Source organism: Microtus oregoni, unplaced genomic scaffold (assembly GCF_018167655.1).
Source record: "Microtus oregoni isolate MIOR12 unplaced genomic scaffold, Mior012 000069F_ref0000032, whole genome shotgun sequence".
Lineage (NCBI taxonomy): Eukaryota > Metazoa > Chordata > Mammalia > Rodentia > Cricetidae > Microtus > Microtus oregoni.
Window position 1 is genome coordinate 3,161,675 of NW_024543976.1, and position 24,531 is coordinate 3,186,205.

The window sequence follows — 24,531 nt, forward strand, 5'->3', positions numbered from 1 at the left end:
AATTTCTCAGTAGCCAGTCTAGTTCCAACTCACTCTGTAGACCAGGCTGGCCTTGAACTCACAGAGATCCGCCTGCCTCTGCCTCCCAAGTGCTGTGATATTAAAGGCATGTGTCACCACCACCTGGCCATAATCTTTTTATTACCCACAAAACCCATCTGAAAATAAGTATCTTGATGGTCAGTAATATGTTTCCTACTCTCCCACCTAGTCTCATTTTTCTATCTAATCATGTATGGTGAAAAAGCAAGCAGCTGAGCAAAGATTGCACACCCAAACAAGCAAAGTTTTAAGACCAAATATTTCCCAAACATCAGTCAGGTGACTAACAGCAATTCATGTATCTGCTAGACCTGGACATTTATTTAATTAGTATTGTTCACTCTCTTAATTTTCTTGTGTCCTCATTTGAAACAATAACTGTAAAATCATGATTTGATGAGCTGGAGTCGTGCATCCTAATTATTAAATACACTTTAATACATGCTTATTAGAAGCACAGTAGCATGTTTTTTAGTGTCTGTGGTGGTGTGAATGAGATGTCCCCCATAAGTCTCAGGTATTTGAATATTTGGTTTCCAGTTGATGGCTGTTTGAGGAGGACTAGGAGGTATGACCTTACTGGGGGTAGTATGGCCCTGAGAGTGGACTTTGCGGTTCCCAAAGAGTCACCATTTCGAGTTTGTTGTCTCTTGTAGTTTGAGATGTGAGCTCTCAGATGTCACTGCTCCTGTGCCTGCCTGTGGTCACATTTCTCTATTATGACGTTACTCATTCCTTTGGAACCACAAGACCAAAACAAACCCTCCTTTCTGTAAGTTACTTTGGTCATTGTTTTATGCAGCAATAGAAGAGGTAGTCAGAACAATGTCTACCGTTGCATCCCTTTAGATCATCTTCCATATGCTACATTAGTAAGAGAACACGGATAATCTATGAATGCTACCACTGTAAAGTGCTGTACACACAAAAGACCTAATTGAGGTTCATACCTCAAGCCAAAGAGTAACTAAGTTGATGAGATCCTTCGCTAGGTTAAAGATGGGGTGAAGACATGGGTGCTGGACAAGGAAGACAGAGAGGGTCCAGTGGAACTGCCCACATCTGCACCAGGGTCTGCCTCAGCACAGGAAGGCCATGGCTTACCCGGTAATACTCCACAGCACGATGCCTATGGCGGGTCCCATTGAAGAACACATCACCTGCTTCTTCGTAAAGCTTTAGAGCAAGGGAGGGTTCCTCTGACTTCAAGGCTGTCTGGATGGCCGCCTAGTGGGACAGAAATGGCTGTCAAAGGCAGAGAAAAGGTCATAGAGTTCTGTGAGACAAGCAGGGGGAGCATCCAGATTACCTAGTCAGAATTCTAGAATACCTAGTCATCGTATGGACTTGGCCTTCACCCATGAGGCTGGCAAGAAGACTCCGATGCTCTGTCTGGAAGCTCCCCTATGTGGGAGGAGAACATTCTTCTGATGGGACTTAGGGAGATCTTAGTAGCACACAGATAAACAGTCTGTGCTTCCACAGCTAAATGTTTATTCTATTATGCTTCAGGAAAACCATTAAAAATGAGTCAAGCCAGTGATTTGAGACATTATGTAAAGTTAAGTGTTTTTAAAGGGTTGGTTTGAAGTTGAGTCCAAGAAAAATAAATAAATAATGGTTCAGAGGGTACGTGGACTTAGCAATGGCACCCACTTAATGTATAAATGACTGAATTTGGAAATGTGGGGTCCACTCCGGCGAAGAAAGACAGCAAACCTTGGAACACATTCACAACTCCTCCAAGCTCGCATGCCTAGTCAGTAGCAGCAAATGCTCTGTGTTGGGTGCCCCTCCCCCAGCAGCCATGAGCTCTCCTCTCTCAACTTCCAGCCAGCTTAGAGAAAGTACAGCCGCCTCCCCAAGTGGCCAAGACAGGAGCACACCCCAACCCACCTGCAAGTACAACTCCACCACTTCGTCCTCCTGCATGAGGTAGTGCAGACGCCCAGCCCCCAGCCAGGCCTCAGCTGCCTTGTCTCTCTCCCCTAGGTCAACGAATATCCGCAGACTCTCCTTGATGCAGGTGAGGGACCTCCTGAGGGACCTGAGGACAGATGCGCGGACCTGTGAGCTTTGGAGAATCCAAGGGCTCTGAGGTCCCTCAGCCCAGGAGGACTTGGGCTTCTAGAAGAGAACAAGCTTACTGAAGACCACAGGAAAAGCAGGGCCTGGTGTGACCTTGAGACAGTGTATTACCTACCTGTACCTCTGTTTCCCCATCTGTAAAAGGGGAACGTAATTGTCCTGCCTTTGAAGGTTAATGTTACGACTGAGAAACATAATACATCTAGAATGCTCAAACTAGTACCTATGAATTAGTAAGTTGACGAATATTTAAATAGTATGACCACCATTACTAACCCGCAACCTTTAGACTACGTTGCTGTGTGTTTTTCATGGGCACCCTAGAAGACACCAGATGTACCTATATGAAATTAATGCCTGAGTGTCCATCATGCTAATGTGCAGTGGTAAAGATGAAATCATGAAGCTTTTGATGTTTCAATAAGAGAAATCAAAATGGACAGAATTTCTTGAAGTTGGTATTTAATCCTGCTTTAATTATTTGGAAATTCCTTAATTAATTGCTACACTTGAATTATTTGGGGGCAAACATGTCACGTAGACTATGCAATTTCTCCTTGACAGCCATTAATGAAAAACTGGGATGTGGATGGCGTGGTAGTGCAGACCCAGAGTTAGAGAGCAACAGGGCACACTGGGCACCCTCTATGCCACAGATATTACCTCCAGCAACAAGGAATCACGTGGGAGCTTTTAAAACAAACACATGCACCATGGTATGTTAAAATGTCACACTGGCTGGAGCCCTGGGCAATCTCAGACAATCTTGGTTATAACCCAGGCACCAGAATTTTGTCATAGCCTGTGTGACTCTGCTGTACAGCTTGGCACAGCTCTGTACCAAGGCCAATCTGTTTAGGCTCTAGAGCACTGGTTCTCAACCTGTGGGTCCTGATCCCTCTATCTCCAAAACTATTTACATTACAATTCATAACAGCATCAAAATGACAGTAATGATGTAGCCAATGAAAATAATTTTATGGCTGGGGAGCACTACAACATGAGGAACTGTATTAAAGGGTCACAGCCTTAGGAAGGTTGGGAGCCGCCGCTCCAGAGGAAACAGCTCCGGAGATGGAAAATGACTTCACACGGCTGTGCAACACACCAGGAGCAGATCAAAAATCAGAGCTTCACCCACAGTTTTGAAAGTCTGAACTCCCTCCCCTGACCTTGGCCTCCACTGCGTCAATATTACCTGAGAGCTTCAGAAAACCTCAGAGGCCCAGAGACACCTGGGCACAATAGTCACAATCCATAAATCCGAGTTCCTGAGACACACTCTGTTCACATGCACCAAAGTCCAGAACACACACACACACACATCTGTGAGCACGTACACAGGAAGTCACATCAAACACAGCTACCACCTATTGGACTTTTGATGCAGCTTGTCTCACGAAGGTTAATGTGTTTGAGGCTTGATCTTCGCCGTAGCAAAACTGAAAGGTAGTGGGGCCTAGGAGACACAATAGGACTTAATCCAAAGTAGTTGGGTCAGCGGTTACCTGGGGCCACTGCTCACAAGAGGGATTACAAGGCTTTCCTGGGACCTTGGTTAGTTCCACTGAGAGTGAGTTGTCCTGAAGAAACAGAACAGCTCTAGTTTCTTATCTCACCAAACATTCTTGCCTTTGTGAAGCCATCAGCCAAGAGGCCTTTGCCAGACCTGAAGTGAGGACGGCTCCAGGCCCTATTGCCTAGCCCAAGGTATTTTGTAATAGCAATGGAAAATGGATTAATACGCTGGCTGGCCGCAGACAACTCAACTGTCAGGCCCGTTCTCCAAGGAGGGATGCAAACACTGCCATGACTGGTGATCTCTGATCTGTTTTGGCAGGGAAGCAGCTTTGGGCCTTCTGAAAAGAATGCCCAGGCATTTGGCCAGTGTAAGAGCTAGGAAAGAGCTCTGGTTGTCCCTGCTGTCCTGCCCTTGACATAAGATGATTGGCATCCGGGATGAACATGAGATTCTCTCAAGAATTAGAGACCTTAAGCTTGGACAACGCTGAAATCTGAGAAACTGCATACAATGCTGTGTTGGCCACTGTCCTCCCTGATCGTGTAGGACACCTACAGCCTTTGTAAAGCCAGGGCAGCTCCGACCTCCTCTCTGCACACCTCAACAGGGCTAAAACACCCCAGGCCAGGCTCCGCCACTCTCCTCAATCTGACTGAAAGGAATAGTGAAGAAAGAACTCATAAATCTTCTCTTGATCCTATTTCCTCTTGGGTTTTACTACCACTTACAGACCTCAAATGTCCTTGCAATGAAGTTTCTGTCTCCAGGTCCTCAGAGAACAAGATTTAGATTCTCAGAGGCTAAGGCAGAGTTAGCATTAGATTCCTTGCTAGGGAACAAAGCAATAAGCACCCTCTCTAAGAAACTCCCCAGGGTAGGGGTGGGAGGTGAAACTCGAGGCTCCTGAGCATAGACGTCCAGACTCCACTTGAGTGCGGGATTTTCACCAAGACACACATTCATCTTTTTAACAGTCTAAATTGAGAGGTGTGCCCAGCTGCCTTGGGGCTTTTATCACCTCTTACCAGCACCCCCTCCCCCGTGACGATAAATCCAACAGCTGTGCTGGGTCACACACAGGCTTGACCTGGAATGACCCAGCATCCTAGTTCCTCTTGCCACCACCTGAAGGTGCTAGATCTGGTTTGGCTTTTGAATAAAAACAGGGGGAAAAAAAAAAAACCCAAAACCTTGTGGGCTACTTATGTGACTCTGCCTGGCCAATGTTAATGGTTTTGTTTTAACCATTTTTCCTGTCTCCAAGTTCACACTGGGTCTCGGGACTTGTTTCTTCCTCCCTGTCAAAACAGGTAAACTGTGGCAAAGTGATACCAACACATCTGTATTTCTAGCAGGAACCTGCCTGACCTTCAACAGAACCTATCCTCCAGGGATCTAGTCTGACCCTTTCCTCTGGTAAGAGCCCTACTTCAGAGGGCTGGCCCACTGCCAGGTGGTGGGATGTGCATTTCCAATGCCCATTCTCTCAAACAGATCTTTGGATTTGCAAGGTGCTTAGCTGATATTACAAATAAACAATGCCCCCCCCAAAAAAGGGCATTCCCGCTGGGCGATGGCGGCACAGGACTTTAAACCCAGCACTCAGGTCGGCAGAGGCAGGCAGGTCTCTGTGAGTTCGAGGCCAGCCTGGTTTACAGAGTGAGTTCTAGGACAGCCAGAGTTACAAAGAGAAGTCCTGTTTCAAGAATATATATATATATATATATATATATGTATGTATGTATGTATGTATGTATATTCCCAAGTATTCATTTCTAAAGCTTTACTTTAAACTCTCTGTTAATTATTAGTGGCTGTGGCAAAAAAAAAAAAACAAAAAACAAAAAAAAAAAACAAAAAAAAAACCTATTACCTGGAATTTACTGGGCATTTAAGCATTCCCTGGACATTTTGCACACATAATCTCTTTAATCATCACAATAGCTCCAAGAGAGCAGCACAATTACTACCATACCCATCTCACAAAAGGGAAAGCAAGGGCTAGTGAAAGAGATTAAAGCACTCGTCACCAGATGTGAACATCTGGGTTCTATCCCTGGGATCCACACGGTAGGAGTAACCTGACTGTAAAAGTTGTCCTCTGATTTCCATATGGACACCATCACACACATCCTGTGGACATCTCTCCTCTCTCTCTCTCTCTCTCTCTCTCTCTCTCTCTCTCTCTGTGTGTGTGTGTGTGTGTCTGTCTGTCTGTCTCTGTCTCTCTCTGTGTCTCTGTCTCTGTCTCTCTCTCTCTCTCACACACACACACAAGCAAATAAGTAAAATAAGTAAATGTAATTAAAAATGGAAAAATAAGGCTCAGATAAGTAACTGTGGTCAGGCAATAAACCATGTTTAACCAGAATCTAATACTAAGAGTCTAACCACATATTCAAGCAACCCTTATTGGACTTCTGGCTTAGCTCTCAGTTGTGGGAAAGCTTTGATTATTTTTTGCCACTTAAAACAAGCAAACAAATAAACGATAAAACCCTGAAATTGTTAAGGATCCAAATAATTGCAAACCTTGAACAAAATGTCCTTATCTGCAAAGTGGGTGGCAGTGTACCACAGCCTTGGGATCAAGTGTGGGCATAGTAAATATGACTGTGTCTTCATCTAGGATTGCAGAACAGTTACAGATTAGTCATATTGGTTATAGTGGAAACCAGATGTTAGAGGTTTTTTTTTTTCTGCTGTTTCTGATGTTTGTTGTGTTGTTTTTATTTTAATTCCACAGAAGCAAGCAGAATAGAATAAAAGTAAAAGCTGGGAGAGCAGACCCGAAGCTGGTATCGTCTTCCCATGTAGACTCCTGGGTCTCCACAAGGGCCTGCTGCACATGAAGCTCTCCCTCTTTCTAGCTAGTGTTATGTGGAAGCACTGACCAGTTTCTCCCACTGCGTTAGTGACCGTTCGTTTTCTCTTCCCTTTACTCTTCTGTGAGCATAATAAGCTCGCTCGGGGGACTGTGATTCTTTTGTCTGATTTCCTGATCATTGTCTGAGCCATAGCAATTGATTAATAAATACTTGTTGAGTGGATCCAATAGAGCCACAAGGTCCTCCTGAGCCCTATCTGGCTCAGCTCTAGAGAAAGGGGTTGGTCTGTATGGTGGTTTGAATGAGAATGCCCCCCATCACCACACAAACACACACACACATAGATTCATATGTTTAAATACTTGGTCCTTGGTTGGTAAAATGGTTGGGCAAGATTGAGAGGTATGGCCTTGTTAGAGGAGTTGTGGCTTTGTTAGAGGGGTGTCTCTCTCTCTCACACACACACATACACACACACACACCATTGCAATTCTGAGATGTGTACTGTCAGCTGTTCCTGCCACCATGCCTTCACCCCGCTGTCATAAGCTCTACCCTTCTAAAACTAAAGCCCTATTAAATGCTGTCTTCTATAAGTGGCCTTGGTCACAGCATCTTGCCACAGCGATTGAAAAGAAGCTAACACAGTCTGTATGCGTTGGATCAAGACCCAGAATGAGATCCACAAAGACTTCTCCCACCCCAAGATTCCAGTCTAGTTGTCGCCTGGAAGGCAGAAAGGACATTACTCTGTGAGTACTGAAGAGTGAGCCAAACTTCTCACCACCGACTTTAAACTAAGTGATTATAACCACCAAAAAGGTGGAAAAATAGGGTAACCACCTTAAATAAGAAAATCGGGAGTTTGAGATAAGCCCAGTGTAACGGGATGGCATGCTGAGTCTGGGCTACCGTGAGCAGGGACAGGGCCTGTGGATACTAAGCCACTCTCACCCCTGGAATCCCACAAGGTTTCACTGCAGAGCTGTCTGCAAGGCTTCCTTATCTAGGGTGAGGACTGTTAGCAGAGAAAACAGAGCACATCCAAAGTCCTTGGGTACACGCGCTAGTGACTAAGGGCAGCAGACTCTGCCCCGGGTGCCAAGAGCACCCTCCCGTCTGCTTTTGTGAGTAGCCTCCTTGGAATGCAGCCACACCCATTTGTTTACGTCCTGCCCAGAGCTGTTTTTGCACCGCAGCTGCAGAGTGGAGGAGCGCTGACAGAGAACATATGGCCCACAAAGCCCGAAAAATTTACTATCTGACTCTCTTTTTTTTTTTTAAGCTTGCTAATGTGGGATGTGGTAGCTCAAGCCCATAATCCTAGCACTTAGGAAGTGGAAGCAGGAGAATAAAGGTTCAAGGTCACCCTGCTCTAGGAGATTCTGTCTCAAAAATTAAAAGACAAACAAGTTGGCCAATACTGCCATAGACTCCATTGGCACCAACCCCGTGCTGAAGGCCTCAGGCAAGACACTAGGCCATTTTGGCTCCCTACGTCCACAGAACTTCCTGCCACATGTGGTTGCCCCGAAACAGACACACTGCTCAGAAACAGCACATGTTCAATGGAAGCTTTCTGCTAGTCCAGTATTTTCTTTATGGATGCTTACTGTAAGTTCCGAGGCCTGCTGAGAGGTGACCCCCCCACCAACCCCATCTGACTCTGCATCCTTTGTTAGTCAGGGGCTTGCATCTTCTCTGCCTGAGTCCCAGGGATCACCAATACCTGCCTAACTTACTCACAAGACCCTATCAATTTCTGGTTACTATTCCATGTACCTGAGAGGCCATTTGCTACCATTCTCCTCTTTTCAAACATCACACTCAGCCCTTGGCACTCTCCTCAGACTTTTTATCCTGATGACTTCTGTCACCCAGACCTCCCCATCCCTACTCCCAGATGACTTCTGTCACCCAGACCCCCCCATCCCTACTCCTAGATGACTTCAGTCACACAGACCCCCCCATCCCTACTCCTAGATGACTTCAGTCACACAGACCCCCCCATCCCTACTCCCAGATGACTTCTGTCATGCAGATTGACCCCCCCCTCCCGACTCCATCCCCCTTAGAAGTGATCTCTCCTCTGAACCTGCCTTTGCTTGCTTTACCTTCAACTTGTTGAGAATGGAAATCCTTTAAGAGGAGCTGAAGAAATCAATCCATGACAGTGGTTCTCAACCTGTGGGTTGCAACCTCTCTGGGGGTTGAAACGACCTTCTCACAGGGGTCGCCTAAGAGCATCCTGCATATCAGATATTTACATTGTGATTCACAACAGTAGCACAATTACAGTTATGAAGTAGCAGTGGAAGTAATTGTGTGATTGGGGTCACCGCAGCTTGAGGAAGTGTATCAAAGGGCTGCAGCATTAAGGAGGTTGAGAACCACTGGTCCTTGACATCAAGACACACTGAGTAAATTCTTCCTGGGAATCAACGCCAGGAAAAAATTTTGCTCTGACTGACACATTTGTTCGTGTTCCTGTATGTGACAGTCAGAACCTCAGAAGGCTTTCCCCTTTCTGCTTTACCTACCAGGAAGTTTCAAGAGAAATTAAAATTGGCCACACCCAGGGGTGAGGAGACACCTGTTGTTCTGTCTTTGTTCTTTGTCCTTTTTCCTCTCTTTTACAAGCTCTCTATAGGACTGGGTGATCCATCCGTGCTAAATATGTGCAGCATTCCTGCGTGTCCTCCCAATGAAATGACTATTTTACAAATGGACAATAACCTTCCATCTGAAGTCGCTTCCTGGGACACCTGAAGTACTTCTGAATCTCTTAATGTCACTGGTTGTGTCTGGGGAAGGGAATGTGGTTGGTTAGTGAATTCAAATAGAATCCTCAAAAACATGAACTACTGAATATTTAAATTAAAAGACCGTGGGGTTGGAGAGATGACTGGGTGGCTGAGATTGGCTGCTCTTCCGGAAGAGCAGAGGTCAGTTTCCAGCATCCACATGACAGCTTATCATCATCTGTAGCTCCAGTTCCAAAGGATCCCATGCCCTCTTCTGGTCTCAGCAGGCGCTAGTCACCTAAATTGTGTGCAGACATACATGCAGGGAAATAACCGTACACATAAAATTAAAACAAATAAAACTGTGCAGACTGAAAGAACCCTGAAATGAGCTTCTAGAGCAACAGAGCAAGGACCTCAGGAAATCCAGGCCTCGAGAAAAGCAATGAGAACGTGAGCAAAGAATTTTCAAATTAAGCTTTTCCCTGGAAAATTGGCTCAAATCTCAGCTTAATTTTATTGAGATGGGGTGCTTTCTCACCTAGCCTCGATCCTTCCTGCTCACCCCAGACCTGCGACAAACATCAAACCAAAGCCTCAAAGTCAGTTACTGGGAAACCCTGATGGAGGAGGAGTCAGGAAGAATTTGTATCCCCCAAGTTTTATCCCAGAGGACTGTCAGTTGCCCTGGGGATGGCCCCTGAAAGCCTATACTGCAGCGCCTATTTTTACTAGACAATACTCAGAGCTTACTCATTTAAAAGAAAACAACAACAACAACAACAAAATGGAAGGATAATTAAACATTGCCTCTGGGTGATAAAAAGAAAATATTTGGGACAAGTAGGAATCTAGAGCAGAGCATATAGATCAGTTGAAGATTCTCTTGGTATCCGTGAGGCCCTGGGTTCAGCCCTTGGCATCACTAAAAGGAACGACATACAAGGAACTTGGCAAAAGCACATAAAAGCAAAGGTGGAGGAATATAACCATGCCCACATGGGGCTTTGTGAAGCTCCAGCCTCTCCAGGAAGGAAGGCCAAGCGCATGTGCAGAGCTATGTGCGCTCAGAAGAAACTCCGGAGAGTGACACAGATTAATATAGTAATCACAGCCCTTGGGAACCCACTGAGAAAATAACTGGAAGGAAGGAAATGAAACAGTGTGCTATAAAATATTTACTTAACATGAGATAAGCAGTAATTTGGAAGAAATGAAAGTTGCAAAGGATATGAGACAAAACACAAGCAGCAAAATGATAAAACGGCATCTAAAAATGACCTGAGAGTGATTATTAACTGTGAATGGGTTAAACACTTCAGACATAGGTAGACACTGGCAGAATAGATATTTTAGATGACCATAGTGTATGCACACTTTCGACTCAACCCCTAACCAAGAAGCTGTCTTCAAATGACACCCACTGGCAAAAGGAAAATCACTTTTCTCCCATGAAGTCACAGTAGGTATATTAACCCTGCTGCAGGACAGGGTCTGTGCTCAGTAGTAGCTGGCCAGCACAAAACTAACTCATTGTTTTGTTTGTTTTGTTTTGTTTTAGGGGTTTTTTTTGGGGGGGGGGTTCTTGTTTGTTTGAACCCTGTTTCATTTTGCTTTGTTCTGGTATTTTTTGAGTTATTAGTCTCTTACTTGTCTGTTTTGATGTTCATTTGCATAGGAGATTTTTGCATTCATTTTTGTTTCTTGAGGACTCATATTTTTATTTTAAGAGAGAGAAAAAGAACATAAAATTGGTTAAGTAGGGAGAATGACAGGATCTGGGAGGAGCTAGGGGAGGGAAAATATGATCAAAATATATAGTATGAAAATTTTTTCCAATAAAACAACTGATTTTGCCTCAAAAACTGCTGCCTCAGCATTCCATAGTCATCCTTTCTAATAAAAAATTGAAGCATTGTATAATAGACCTTTTATCATAATCCTACATATATAACTAAGGTGTGTGTATGTGTGTGTGTGTAATATTTAATATTCCTAGAACTTAATACAGAGAATGGGATATGTAATCTTTCATATGCATGAACTATTTACTGATATTTTTTAAACTGTAACTAGTTATTTCTGGGGAACTTGGGGCATAGAAACTTGCCAAAGAATTCTTGTTTTTCAGTGTATTATCTTCAGTGTTGGTAAATTATCATGTTTTTACTCTAAGCAATGATTTTATTTTAGGGAGAAAAACTCCTTATTTGGGGCCCAATCATTGTGTCCCGGTGTCTATTCAATACTCGGTTCCTTGCTTGTGAATACCCCTTAAGGAATGCTCCAAGCTGTTCTACGCCTAATAGTGCATAGGACAGGATCCAAAAGAACATGTAGGATGAGCATCTGAACGTCCCTTGATGGCACTGACCACTAAACTTGTCACTAATCACGAGAAAGCTTGCCTCCTTACTCCAAGCCCCTTTTTTCTCCTTACCTAAGCCCTCAGCACCCCCACTCTCTCTTAACCATCGGAAGCAGGAAGCACACAACAGCAACAAGAGGGTGGTGAGTCCGTGGGCTAACCAACTCGGTTACCACTTAGCTGCCCGCACAAACACAGAGCAAGGGCCTAGTTCTAGGCTTGACACATTGTCTGCCTACAAGAATTCTGACCATACTTTGAGTAATTCAGACTCCCACCCACCCACCCACCCCTCAAAAAAAAACCTTAGGTCTCTGACTCTTTGCCCCCTATCTAAAAGGCCCACAGCTTTAAGAATCTGCCAAAAAAAAAAAAAAAAAAAGCAAGCTTCTTTGGAGGAACTAGGAACCTGGCAGCCCTTGCTATAGCTAGCTGGTCTCAGACTCAACTGGAAGATTCCTGATTCCAACTGATTCTATGAACACAGCAACCAAGACAGTGGCTTGTTAAGGGCGTGTTATTAAGTCACAGCAGGACTTGGTTTCTAGACTTATAATTCCAGTAGCTGCTAGCTTCTTGTGATCCCTAGTTCGCATCTCCTCTATACCATCCGTGTCATCTAAGAACAGCAATCCTCTCTCCCTCCCTCCCTTCCTCTCTCTCTCTGTCACGTTCTCTCTCTCCACACACACACACGCACACACACACACACACACACACCTTTAGGATCTCAGTATTCTTGACAACTAAACCAGAGCTGAGAGCACAGGATGGCCGGGAGCTGGGAACAGGAATACTCTGAAGCCAAGAATACACGGTAACATGGACATCCTTGCTTTAGCTGTTAAAAACCTGACTTTCCTGAAGCCAAGTTCCAAGATGTATATGACTATGCCATTTCAAAATTTCATTGAAACCCATCTTTTGGATCTGTCCAGAGGCATTCAGACTCCTAGGATGTTCAGAAATGGATGCAGAACAGGCTGGACAGGCCTTCCTTTGACACCCCCACCCCCACCACATGGTGTTTGTGTCAAAATTCTCTTCTTAGCACGTAAGGCAAAGGCAGTGGGGAGCTCAGAAGATGTCTGATTTTTGTGAGAGAGAGGGGAACAAAAAGAAATACAGCAAGCAGGGAGAAATACATAGAGAAAGAGATCTCACCGTGTGCTTAACCACTGTCTGATTGACTACATACCCAGAGTTACCATGGTGCCTGTGCTGGCTAGTTTTATGTCAACTTGACACAAGCTAAAGTCATCTGAGAGGAGGGAGCCTCAGTTAACAAAATGCCTTTCTGTAGGCAAGCCTGTAGGACATTTCTGATTTAGTGATTTATCAAGGAAGGACGAGCCTATATGGGTAGTGCCACTTCTGGGCTGGTAAGAAAGCAGGCTGAGCAAGACAAAGGAAGCAAGCCAGTAAACACCACTCCTCCACCAGTCTCCGCATCAGCTCCTGCCTCCAGGTCCCTGCCCTGTTTGAGCTCCTATCCTGACTCCTTCAGTGATGGACTACAGTGTGGAAGTGGAAGCCAAATAAACCCTTCCCTCCCCAACTTGCTTTTGGTTCTGTTTCATCTCAACAATAGAGACCCTAACTCTGGCTGTGCCTAAAATACAAAAGCTGGCCTTGAACGAGTTTCCCCTGAAATGCCTCTCTGTTCATCCCTAGAAAGCATCTCACTTCATTCTAGGAGCTGTTCAAAATGGGGAATGGAGTATCAGAACACGAATCTTTTACAGAGTGAAATGAAAGGTTTTAAGACCTCTGTGGGGTTTGACGAAATGTGTCAGGGCTTGGTAGAGATGGGACCGCTGACTGCCCATGAGTAAAGGAGAACCCTGGTGCCCTGGACTGGTGAAAGCAGGGAGCTCAAGCAAGCAGGCACCAAGGCGCATGGATGGGACTGAGTATCAGGGATCTAAAGGATGCTTGGACATATTTGGGGCATATTTTTGCAAAACTAAAGGTTTCTCAGAAAGCACCAACCAAGAAGTTAATAGCAAAACAAAATGCTAATGTCCAGTTTTCCCACGAAGCTAAGGGCCAAGGGACCCTTCCGCTACCTTGTGGTCATTCTGAGGCTCCATGCACGGTGAAAGTAGACGTGATTGCCTGAGTCCTGGGTAAATTTTAAAGATGAGGTCCCAATTAAGCATTTTTTTCACCATAAAATTTTACACATGCTTCATGGTATTGATCTATTTTGTATCCTTTCCAGAATCCCAGCTGTCTTCAAGTAGTGAAGATCCCCCTGAAGGGGCCAAGGTCCTCAGTATAATTGCCCTCTTTGAATTATGCAATCTCAGCCAGTCACAGGATAGTAAGAGTGACATAGTAATAATCACAAAGCCTGGCTGTATTTCGGGGACTTTAAAGCATTCATTTCTCACAGTGATACTGTAAGATAAATACCATTGTTATCCACCTCTGACTGAGGCCACATAACTCCCAGCAGCTAGGGCTGCATGGTAGCTGCAGGACCCACGGTTTTCCATCACAATTTCCCCGTAGCATGCACATTTGGACTTGGTTTCTTGATAGAAAGAACACCACTTCTCCCTAAGGCAGGGACTCACCTGGATGTATTTAGGTTCCGATAAAGCTGCCCCAGGGACTCCAGTAACCGCCCCTCCATCTCCCGGTCCCTGAGCTGCTGAGCCAGGGCCAGCCAGTGTTCGTGATATGTAATGCACGCATCAGGGTTTGGGGACACCGAGCTGTAGAAATGGCAGAGGGATTTGGTGACCTGAAGCTGACCTGAACATAAAGCAGGGACATGAATGAGACAAGGGCAAAGCATGTGCCAATGCTTTTCTCCCCGATGCTTCCAGCAATATGAGACATACTCACTGTTTAAGTGCCGATGCCTTAAGCCAAACATCAATGCCATTTCGTAACAAAGGCGGCTGTGGACCAGCTGCTGTCCAGACACCAGAGCTTGGCCCAACCAGAGTAACACTTGTATCAACTCCATATCTGTCTCTTTGCTGGCCTGGAGTTCAGAATACAGTCGGACAGCTTGCAGAAGATAACCCCTGGCTGACTGCTGCATGCAGGACTTCAGGGTCAAGTGGCCGAGATTGGCCATAGACACGGCCTGGTTCCGCACATTCCCCATCTCCCGAGCCCTGATCAAAGCTCGGAGGTAGCTCTTGGCTGCCCTGTTTGTTCGGCCTTCGTCTTGAAAAGCAAGTCCTAGGAGGTTATGGACCACGCCCCTTTGCGTCATGCATTCTGTCTCCCTCAAGCAACACAGTAGTGGTTCAAGGATCTCCAGAGCTCTCTTGGTCTGCCTGGCTAAGAGGTAAGCCCAGGCAAGACAGAGAGACGATTCAAAGGCTTCTTGCTCACCTAGTAGCTTCCCTAACGCCTGGGCCTGGCTCAGATAGTAGATGGAACCATCAGGAGACCTATACTGGAGGTACATTTTGGACAGGATGAGACATAAGGTCCTCTGGGTGCTCGGGTCAGTCTGCTCTTCACAGGCAGCCAGGGCCTGCCTGAGGGTTGGGCAGGCCAGTGCAGAAACTTCACCCCAGCTTGAGGAAGGAACACCAAGGATCTTAGTGGCATTCTGGAGAACAAAATAGGCCTGCCAAATGGAAACAGACATCCCCCGGGCACTCTGGGGACCACGTTTCTGAACAGAGGCCACTGCAAGATGTGGAAGGTATTTCTTGTCATACAGAAAACTCAACATGGTGACTGTAGCCTCCGAGGCAGGAGGGTGTCCAGAGAGCAGCTGCAGGCGCTCGGCAAATGGCAGAACTTCCTCATGCCGGCCAAGGCTCAGGAGCAATCGGATGGCCAGGAAGCAGGACCTGGCCTCCAGAGGGCCGCTCCCCACCACAATCCCTTGGCGCAGCACATAGGCCACCACATCAAGCTCGTTCTTGGCACTGAACTCACGGTCGGGCAGGCAGGCTAGCAGGGCACCCGCCTTTTCAAGCAAGGCTGGGCCTTTATGCCTCAACCTCTGCCTCAGATAGATGGCTGCCAAATTGATGTACAGAGCAGACACTAGGGAGAGGTCCTCAAATGCCCCGTCAAGGACCCGGATGGCCTCCTCAAAGTATACCCTGGCCTGGGAAAGTTTGATCTTCCTGATGCTTAGTCGGCCCAGGAGGAAGCAGAGCCGGGCATGGGCCCACGTCATCTGGCTCATCTTGGCCCACTTTCGTGAGGTCTCTAAGTAGGCTACTAGCTCATCCTCCTCAGAGAAGCTGTAAAAGGAGGAAGTAAGGAAAGAGAAGGAGAAATCATAGAGGCTCTTAAAGTGGTCGCTGTAGCCCTCGTGATCCAGAAAAGCCAAGATGGGGGCAAAGTGCTCTGCTTCATCCTCTTCCAAGCTTGTGCTCAGGTCCATGAACAGTTCCGGGTCATCAAGGTCATCAGGCTCTGGAAGGTGATAGCTGTCAGAGGAGGCTGAGAGGAGCTCTTCCTCGAGGCTGGAGTCCACGGAACTGCTGGAGCGTCTGGAGTTCGGGGTCTGCCGCTCCTCCCAGGTCCCACCAGACCTGGCCTCCTTGAGGCCCTCAAGCTGAGATGCTGTAAGGACAGGCAGAGTTGAGCATCCCTGAGTGTCTGCAACTAGGGCAGTCAGCTCCTGGCAAGAGAATAGATGAGCTGACCTGAGGACAAGAGGTTGGGCTCAGCACGGTCACTACTCACCGCTCAGATCATTCTGGAGATTCTGGGTGGATTCGAACTCACCTAGGTAGAGATGAAGGACAGGCCTAGTATTAGGTCAGAACACGTCACCATGCCGCTGACCCCTGAGGAGCTTTTGGGTTGAGGTAAGGATAAGAATGGGCAGTCTTTACCCCCTCAACACCAGCTTCAAAGTTCCCATCGTCCCATTTAACTCACACACTCTACAGTGGGGGCAGGTCAGAGGAGAAAATGTGGAATCAAGAAGAAAATGTGAGCATGCAGAGGGGAGGGCGGGGGGTGTTAATCTGGGGAGATGCAAGGCTCAAATCTCTCAGTTACTTTATAGCAGAGCTGGAAAGAACCATCATCACCGGGCACCTCCAACAGGCTGTGCTGCAGGGTACCATTCCGGCTCCCTTCCTGTTCTCCCTCCCCCACCTGCTTCTTTACTCCATCCTCCCATCATCTACCCATTTGACAGACAGGCGTTCTGTGTGCATGAAAAAGTGCCAAGACTGGAGACCACGAAAGCTCATGTTAAAGGAACAAAAATGCACCTAAGGCCCCCAGTTTTGTTCCCTCGAGTAACTTGACCGGATACACTCTATGGTTTTCAATGTTTTGACTTTGAGCTAGTCGCGGGTGAAGGTAGAGAATAAAGAAGGTCCAGAGCCAAGGAGGACAGTGGAAACCGCAAATACAGATTTGTGGCTCACACCAAAACACAAGGAGTTGGCCCAAGTCCCAGAACTGATGTGAGCACACAGGTGAAGGATTTCAAGGGGAAAGGAAAAAGTTGGGGGAGGGGGTGTGTTAATAGGCACATCAATATTTCCAGAAAGAAACACAGAAAGCAGAGAACCGAGAGAATCATAAAGGCAGGGTGGCTTATACTGGTTACCCAATGCTCCCAAAGTGGGAAAAATCTAGGTAAGAACCAAGAAGATGCAGGGAGTAAAGGCAAGGGAAGCATGTTCTTGACTAAAAAGCCCCCCACTAATGGGGCCTGTGGTGGTCAAGGCCACACAGTTCTCAGAACAGCAACCACTAGAGGGAAGAGCCCACTTTTCCCTGAGAACGTAGCAGCAGTGTGGTTCCCACACCTTGAAGCAGTAAACTCTAGAGCAGCGGTCCTCATCAAGCCCAGCTTTTTCCTGCTCTCCTATGGGGAGAGCTTCTGGGCTCCTCATTGCAGATACTCCAACATGCAACTTAGAAAGGGTGAAAGGCCCCACCGCTGAAGCTGAGAGAGAGAGGAGTTTGACTTGGGAAGCTGTGTGCATGCCCTAGCCTCTCCAGTGCTGAAAGGCACATACCCATCTTCATGTGGCCGTTTCTCTCGGGGCCAGGACATTGAAAGTGCATGCTGTATCATCACGAGATGGGCGCAGACTCGGAGACTCACTCCTTGCCCAGGGCATCAGCCCTAAAACAGCTGGCATTGGCTAATAATCTGGTGCCCCTACTGGCTGCCTTGAAGCTGGGGTCTACACAAGCATAAGGCATAGCCCACAGCCAGCCAAGTCGACTCCTGGTCTTTATACAAGCAGTGACAGGCTTCCTGGGATCTGCTTTTGGATCTTCCGGTCAGTGGACCAGTAGTAAATGGATACCTTGGATCCAAGTCTGTCACCAACCACTACTGCCCTCCCTGCTCCCTGAGGAAGTACTCCTTGATGTTCAGAGCTCTGCTTCCCCCACCAGGAGGTGCTCAGAACTTCAGTGTCCTGGCTGAGCCCGGCAGATCTGCTACAGTGAGAATATTTGGGTTGTGTACTCCTCACAAAGGCTCCTATACATGAAGAGAGCCTCGAAACCCCTCTCTTCCTGGGAACTGAACTGCGAGTCCCTTGTGGAGAATCTCTGGCTAGTGCTAAGAAATGTCAACCGTCTAATTCAGCCAAGTGGAAGCAGACATGCTACTACCACTGAAACGTAGGAGAAGAAGAACCCTTCCTCAGCCTTATCAGCGAGCGTAACTGCACTCCTTCACACAAAGCAGTGGGCCTTTCCCATCATAAGGAAATTGTTATCGTTTATTTGTTCATTATTCATTCATTCAGCATTGCCAAAAACTATGCTAGGCAAGACTGATACATCCAACAACTCAGGGTCATCTTGTATCTGGGGCAGTGTGGTAAAATAGGTTGCCCTGGCTAGCAGTTGTCCTAGATCATGTACTAATATTCTTGGGCCTCAGTTTCCTAATCAGTAAAACAAGGGTCAAGATCATCTCTGAGATCTCTTTCCAGTTACTTGTGGGATTTCTGAATTAGTACCTAGCCAGCCCTGTGACCTTTAGCCATGACTCGGAAAGTGCTTGCTTTCCTTGGGATAAAGAGTCAATACAGCTGACCATCCAGGGTAAAGGCAAGTTGGTTTCGTGTGTCACAGTTGTGAGATAACACTATGTATGATAGCCAGAAAGCTCTGAAATCCACAGGGAAACTCCGCTAATCAAATACAAACCAAATGAATAATGATTGCAGCCCCAAATTCCTAAACAGGGTTAGAAAGTAGAAAGCCTGAGCCTTCTCAGGGTCTGAGGAGCAACACTCACTAAGCAGATAGACAGAAGCGATGTCAGTGTGAGCAAGCGCACGTAAGAAGCCGGAACACTCAGCCTTCCTGTCACTTCCCGGGGCCCAGAGAGAACATCTTTCCTCCTCACTGAAAAAGGCAGAGTTCTTGCTCCTGGAGGAGGCAGAAAATAGACACAGGTTAGCGCTGGGCTTTCCCACCTCCCTCTCTCCACACAAGGGTGTAGTAAAGCTTAGCGAAGCGGGCTCATCCATGGTTGGCACCAACACCTCACTGGTGGAAGCCGTGCTTCACTGCGGGAGAAGAAAGGGAAGTTGTACGGTGGTAAGTGGGTCGAGCAGAGGTTGAAATGCCCCTTCTATTAAAATTCCATCTCCCCTGAGAAAGAAAGTCCTGTCCCTCTAACTCTGATGGCATCAGTTTGAAATAGGAGTGACAGGAATTGAAACCTGAAAGGTTCTTTTCTCTGTTTATTTCCAGGAAGTCAGGCACAAATGGTACCTATCTAGAAGAACAGCAAAGAAAACTCTCTTGTGATCAGAAGGACCCCTACCCTGTTGTTAAGATTTGACTCCATGACGGAACAGCACTATGTGCCACTAGGAAAGGAAAGAGATTGCTAAGGGACAGGGAGGGTGGAGAAGAGGAATTACTGGGGGACAGAGGGAGTGGGGCTGGAAAAGCAATTATATCCTGAAGATCTCTTTGAGCGCAGCCTATGTGTGACCTACCTGTAAGGTCTCATTTGCTTCTTAGAGGTGATTTTGAAAACTACAAATGCCTGACAGGGCACGTCCCGTATTTAGCTAGTCATGCTGCAAGATCCTTCTCAAGCTGGTGCACGACCCCTGAAATCCCAGCACTCCTTGGGAGCCTGAGACACAGGAATGCTTTGAATTCAAGGTCATACTGAACTACGTGGTGAGTTCTAGACCAGCCAGCCTGGGCTACAGAGTGTGACTGAGAGAGGAGAGTATGGCAGAGAGCAAGGTCAGGAAAACCTTGGGCAAAAGCAGCAAAGTTATTATAAGAAAAAAAAAAACTGGCAATGAGGAAAGCCAGACGCCCTCACCCACGTTCCTCACACCCCACACCCTCAGCCAAGGCCAGCTAGAACTGGTTGGAACCACTGTTGCAGGTGCAGAGGCACACCACAGTGTCTGAAGGTGACCAGCCCGCAGCTCATTATAAACTTCATATTAGCAGAGAGTGTACACCAAGAAGCCGACACTGCCCAAATGACTCCCCAAAATACATATGACTGGGGTGTAAAGAGCCCCATTCTTTGTGTCACACATCCTTTCAGAGGCTGCTCTGGCTGTCTTCCAACCTTGAGAGCACATCTTTCTCCTTCTGCTACCATCCACTGCACATGCCTGCTCAGTTTCCTGTATTAAACCTAAAAATCCCAGCAGATGCCTCTGAACCCTAATAGTCACAGAATCATTGTGCCCAAACAGAATACAAAACACAGAAAAAATTATATATATACACACTATTATATTTATACACACACATACACACACACACACACACACACACATATATATATATATATATATATATATAGAGAGAGAGAGAGAGAGAGAGAACCAAACAATTTAAGACCAAATTCTTCGAAACCCCCAAATGCACAGCAGCTAATATGTTTGAAGGATGTTTACCACACTGTCATTTAATCTCCACAGTTGCTCTTTAGGCAGGGACTAGTCTTACAGATAAAAACCTTACAGATTAAAAAAGAGTTAGAATTGGTGATTGAGGAGCGAAAGAGCCTCTCTAGTCAGGGCAGAGATCTAGAGGGACTGGGATGAGTGGCTCTGATCAGGACCTCGCTGTCTGTCCCCATAGCCCAGGCAAGAGCAGCTGGAAAGCAGACAACAGGCCAGCGGCTGCAGGACAGCTCAAGGTCGCTCCCTCCTCCCTGGCAGACTGCACTAGAGCCCTGCTCTGACACCTGGCTCACAGTTCTTCTTCCACAGGTGTGAGCCCCACTCATGGCCTGGTCTCCAGAGTCCTCTTATTAACCTTAATTTTCAGCCTCAGAAGAGCATACGACTAAAACCTTGGGTTGAGATATGAATATCTCCAAGGGGTCTAAAGCTATGGCTCAGTGGTTAAGAGTGCATACTCTCTCCATACAATCTCAGTCCAGTCCCCAGCACCCACCTTGGGTGGCTCACAACCACCTATAACTCTAGTTCCAGGGGATCCAACACCCTCATCTAGCCTCCGTGAGTACCAGCAGGCACATGGTGCACACATGTTCACGCAGGCTCACACATGTATGCATAAAAAAAAATAAAGGCTGGAAGCCGGGCGGTGGTGGCGCACGCCTTTAATCCCAGCACTCAGAGGCAGAGGCAGGCTGATCTCTGTGAGTTCGAGGCCAGCCTGGTCTACAAGAGCTAGTTCCAGGACAGGCACCAAAAACTTCAGAGAAACCCTGTCTCAAAAATCAATCAATAAATAAATAAATAAATAAATAAATAAATAAAATAAAGGCTGGTAATGGTGGCACACACCTTTAATCCCAGCATTTAGGAAATAGAGGCAGACAGATCTTTGTGAGTTCAAGGTTAACTTGGTCCACAAAATGAGTTCCAGGACAGCCAAGGCTGTTACACAGAGAAACTCTGTCTCGAGAAACCATCACAAAAAAAGAAAAAAAAAAAGGAAAAGAAAATGTTTGCGGGGCTGGAGAGATAACTAACTCGTTAAGAGCACTGACACTGACTCATCTTCCTGAGGACCCAGGTTCAATTCCCAGCACCCACATGGCAGCTCATAACTATCTGTAACTCCAGTTCTAGGGGATCCAACACCGTCCCACAGACCACATGCAGAGAAAACACCAGTGCACATAAAATAATAAATCATTAAAAATAAAATAAATAAATTTTAAAATATATATTATATATGTGTCTATATTATATGTGCTTATATATTGTATGTGTTTATGTATGTGTGTGTATATATATATAGTTTTTGTAGACACTGTAAATGTTACAACATATTCTGAATTTATCTGATCATTTGATATTCATAACAACTCTTTGTAAATTATTTTTAATCCATGTTTGCTGATGAATATGACTCAGGAACATGTTCAGAACTGTACAGTTGGAGGGTGGTAAAGTCAAGACTAAAAGTGGTGTCTTGTCGATCAGCATCCATGTCCGTTGCCTCAGAGCTGATCTGCCAGCACCCTGACTTCCTGGACTTTAAAGAGAATCCAAGAGACAGATCAGCCTACATATTATGGATTTCTAAACACAGAAATGGGGCTAGTGAACATGGCAAAGCACCCAGTGGCATGGCATGTGTTCCTAGGTTACTCTACCCCACACACATTCAAAACCTGGAAGACCCATGAAAAAGAAAACTAGTTTAACAACCCCTTAAAGTTTAAAAGAGAAAGGAGAAATCTCAGAGATGCAGGATATAAGGATGAGAGGAAATAGCAGGTGTCCCAGAGATTCTTGCAGTTTAGCTGAGTTATAATCACCCTCCCTCACTAGCCAGGGACAGGAAACTTGATCTTGACTCTGTGGATGAGGGAGTTGGACATAAGTTCTTTCCTAAAGCCCAGTCTAGAAACACAGCAGTTTCCTTACACGGGACTGCAAAATGTCTTAACACCTGCCATTCTGGTCACACCGTCCACCTCTGTGAGTCCTGCAGCCCCAGTGCCTACACCATTGGAGGGTGTGGCATCCTAGCGTATTAGTGTGATGCAGGCACTGCAGAGACTGCAACGTTACAGGACCTGGACCATGAGCAGCTCAGATTTCAAGAGAAGCAAATGTAGAGACGTCTCCTAGCAAGGAGGTGTTCTTTGCTGCCGGATTCATGCAAGGCCCATGTTTCAAAAAAAAAAAAATGTTGAACACACTTCACGTAACAAAAAATGCAAACCAAGAAATGTAAATTATGAAAGAAAACCAGAAGAATCCCAAAGTTAATAAATACAGCTAAATTAGAAGCCACAGTCATTTGAAGTGTGATTTACAGTAAGCCTGGTTAAAACAAAGAAACAAGAAATGAAGAGGTGCGTCTATGAAGGCTGGATGGTTTTCGGAGCCACAGCCCTCGGAGGCAAAAGCCACTCGGTAAATGGAAAGCAGAGACGTGCACGTTAAGGGTGGCAAAGATGAGTTAGATGGCAGCTCAGTTGTAGCAGAAGAGAAAGTTAGAAAAACTGAAGAATCCCCCAGGATGTGGCCTCCAGTGACAAAAAGGTGATTGAAAAAAAAAAAAAACCTGATTCAGCAAGATTGATGACTGACACGTCCAACATACCTCAGCCGGGATTCCAGGAGAGAGGCTAAAAGATTGAGAGGGGGTAATATTCAAAGAGAGAAGATCCCAGAATTGGAGAAAGACATGAGGAGTCTTCAAACTAAAGAAGCACACCAAATCCTGGGCAAAACAAATAAAAATAACACTTTTAACAAGGACTCCATTTCTTAGACGTCTTTCCAAGGATCCACTTCTTGTTTGTTTGTTTATTCTTACTTATGTGTTCAACTATCCACAATTTAAGTATTCAATTTAATGGCATAAAGGAAAGATAAATGATGGTGGTACACGCCTTTAATCCCAGCACTCCAGAGACAAAGGCCAGCGGATCTCTGAATTCAAGGCCAGCCTGGTCTACAGAGTAAGTTCCAGGACAGTCAGGACTACATGGAGAAACTCTGTCTCGAAAAAGTAAAGCCAAGCCCTTCCCCAAGAAAAAAAGAAAAGAAAAGAAAAAAATATGAATGGCAAGAACACACACATATGAAATAAACCAAAGGAAGAAGAAAATAATTAAGTCAAATGTTATAATCAACAGTGCAGAAAACAAAGATAGCCAGCAAAAGAAAACATGGTTTTCTGAAAATACTAATAAAACAGACAAAGCCTCAACGTGATGTGCTTGTATTTTTTTTCTTGATACTTCCGCACACATACATTCTTTGAAGATGCTATTCTATGCCTAGGCAAATTATCATTCAAGAGTATTTAATCCAAACAAGGGCTGAGGACTGGCGGTCTTGCAAGTTGTGGGATCGGATTGTGCCAGTAAATGCCAGAGAGTGAGTATGAGCAGACAGCAGGGGTTAATCTGCTATCAACACCTGATAGGCACTGCTCTCACCTTGGCAAAACTGTAAAAGGCCAAGTTCTGAGAGGAAAAAAGACTGCCTACCTGCCAAGAAACAGCCGTGACACTAACAGCATAATGTTGAGCAGCAAAAGTCGATGTCACGAGAAATAGAATTATAAACAGAAAAACTATAAAGTGTAAAAGAGAACACAACAAAAGATGCAGTTTTTAACACTATGAAATTCTGAGTTCTCCCCTACTCTCTTTTTGCTGGTTCTGAAAAACTGGTTTATCAGTCTCGCTTACTTTTTCTAGTTTAGATGTTTGGGTGCATTTCCTGTTGTTTGCACATTGTTAAAATGGACTATACCACAATGGGAACATAATATTTACTAAAAAGAAGGAGGAGGAGGAGGAGGAGGAGGAGGAGGAGGAGGAGGAGGAGGAGGAGAAGGGGAGGAAGAAGAAGAAGAAGAAGAAGAAGAAGAAGAAGAAGAAGAAGAAGAAGAAGAAGAAGAAGAAGAAGAAGAAGGTCGTCAAAGTGCTTGCCATGTAAGGCACCTGTTCCCTTGTGGAGATCCCCCTCCCAATGCACTCTCACTAAGGTCCAGTCTGCAAAGACAAAGGTCAATGTGGAAGAAAAT

The 24,531-nt window shown here is 45.8% G+C and overlaps 1 protein-coding gene across 1 annotated transcript in view; it reads right to left on the reverse strand.

Annotated features, from left to right (window-relative positions):
* Window positions 1-24,531, reverse strand: part of Sh3tc2 (SH3 domain and tetratricopeptide repeats 2) — a 58,067-nt gene that overhangs the window by 5,978 nt on the left and 27,558 nt on the right. Inside the window, exons 9-14 of the mRNA XM_041641423.1 lie at window positions 18,812-18,945; window positions 16,270-16,311; window positions 14,449-16,146; window positions 14,175-14,355; window positions 1,939-2,089; window positions 1,147-1,269 (exon numbers count right to left, since the gene is read on the reverse strand). Coding sequence (XP_041497357.1) covers window positions 1,147-1,269; window positions 1,939-2,089; window positions 14,175-14,355; window positions 14,449-16,146; window positions 16,270-16,311; window positions 18,812-18,945 — 2,329 coding nt within the window. The remainder of the gene's footprint in view (window positions 1-1,146; window positions 1,270-1,938; window positions 2,090-14,174; window positions 14,356-14,448; window positions 16,147-16,269; window positions 16,312-18,811; window positions 18,946-24,531) is intronic.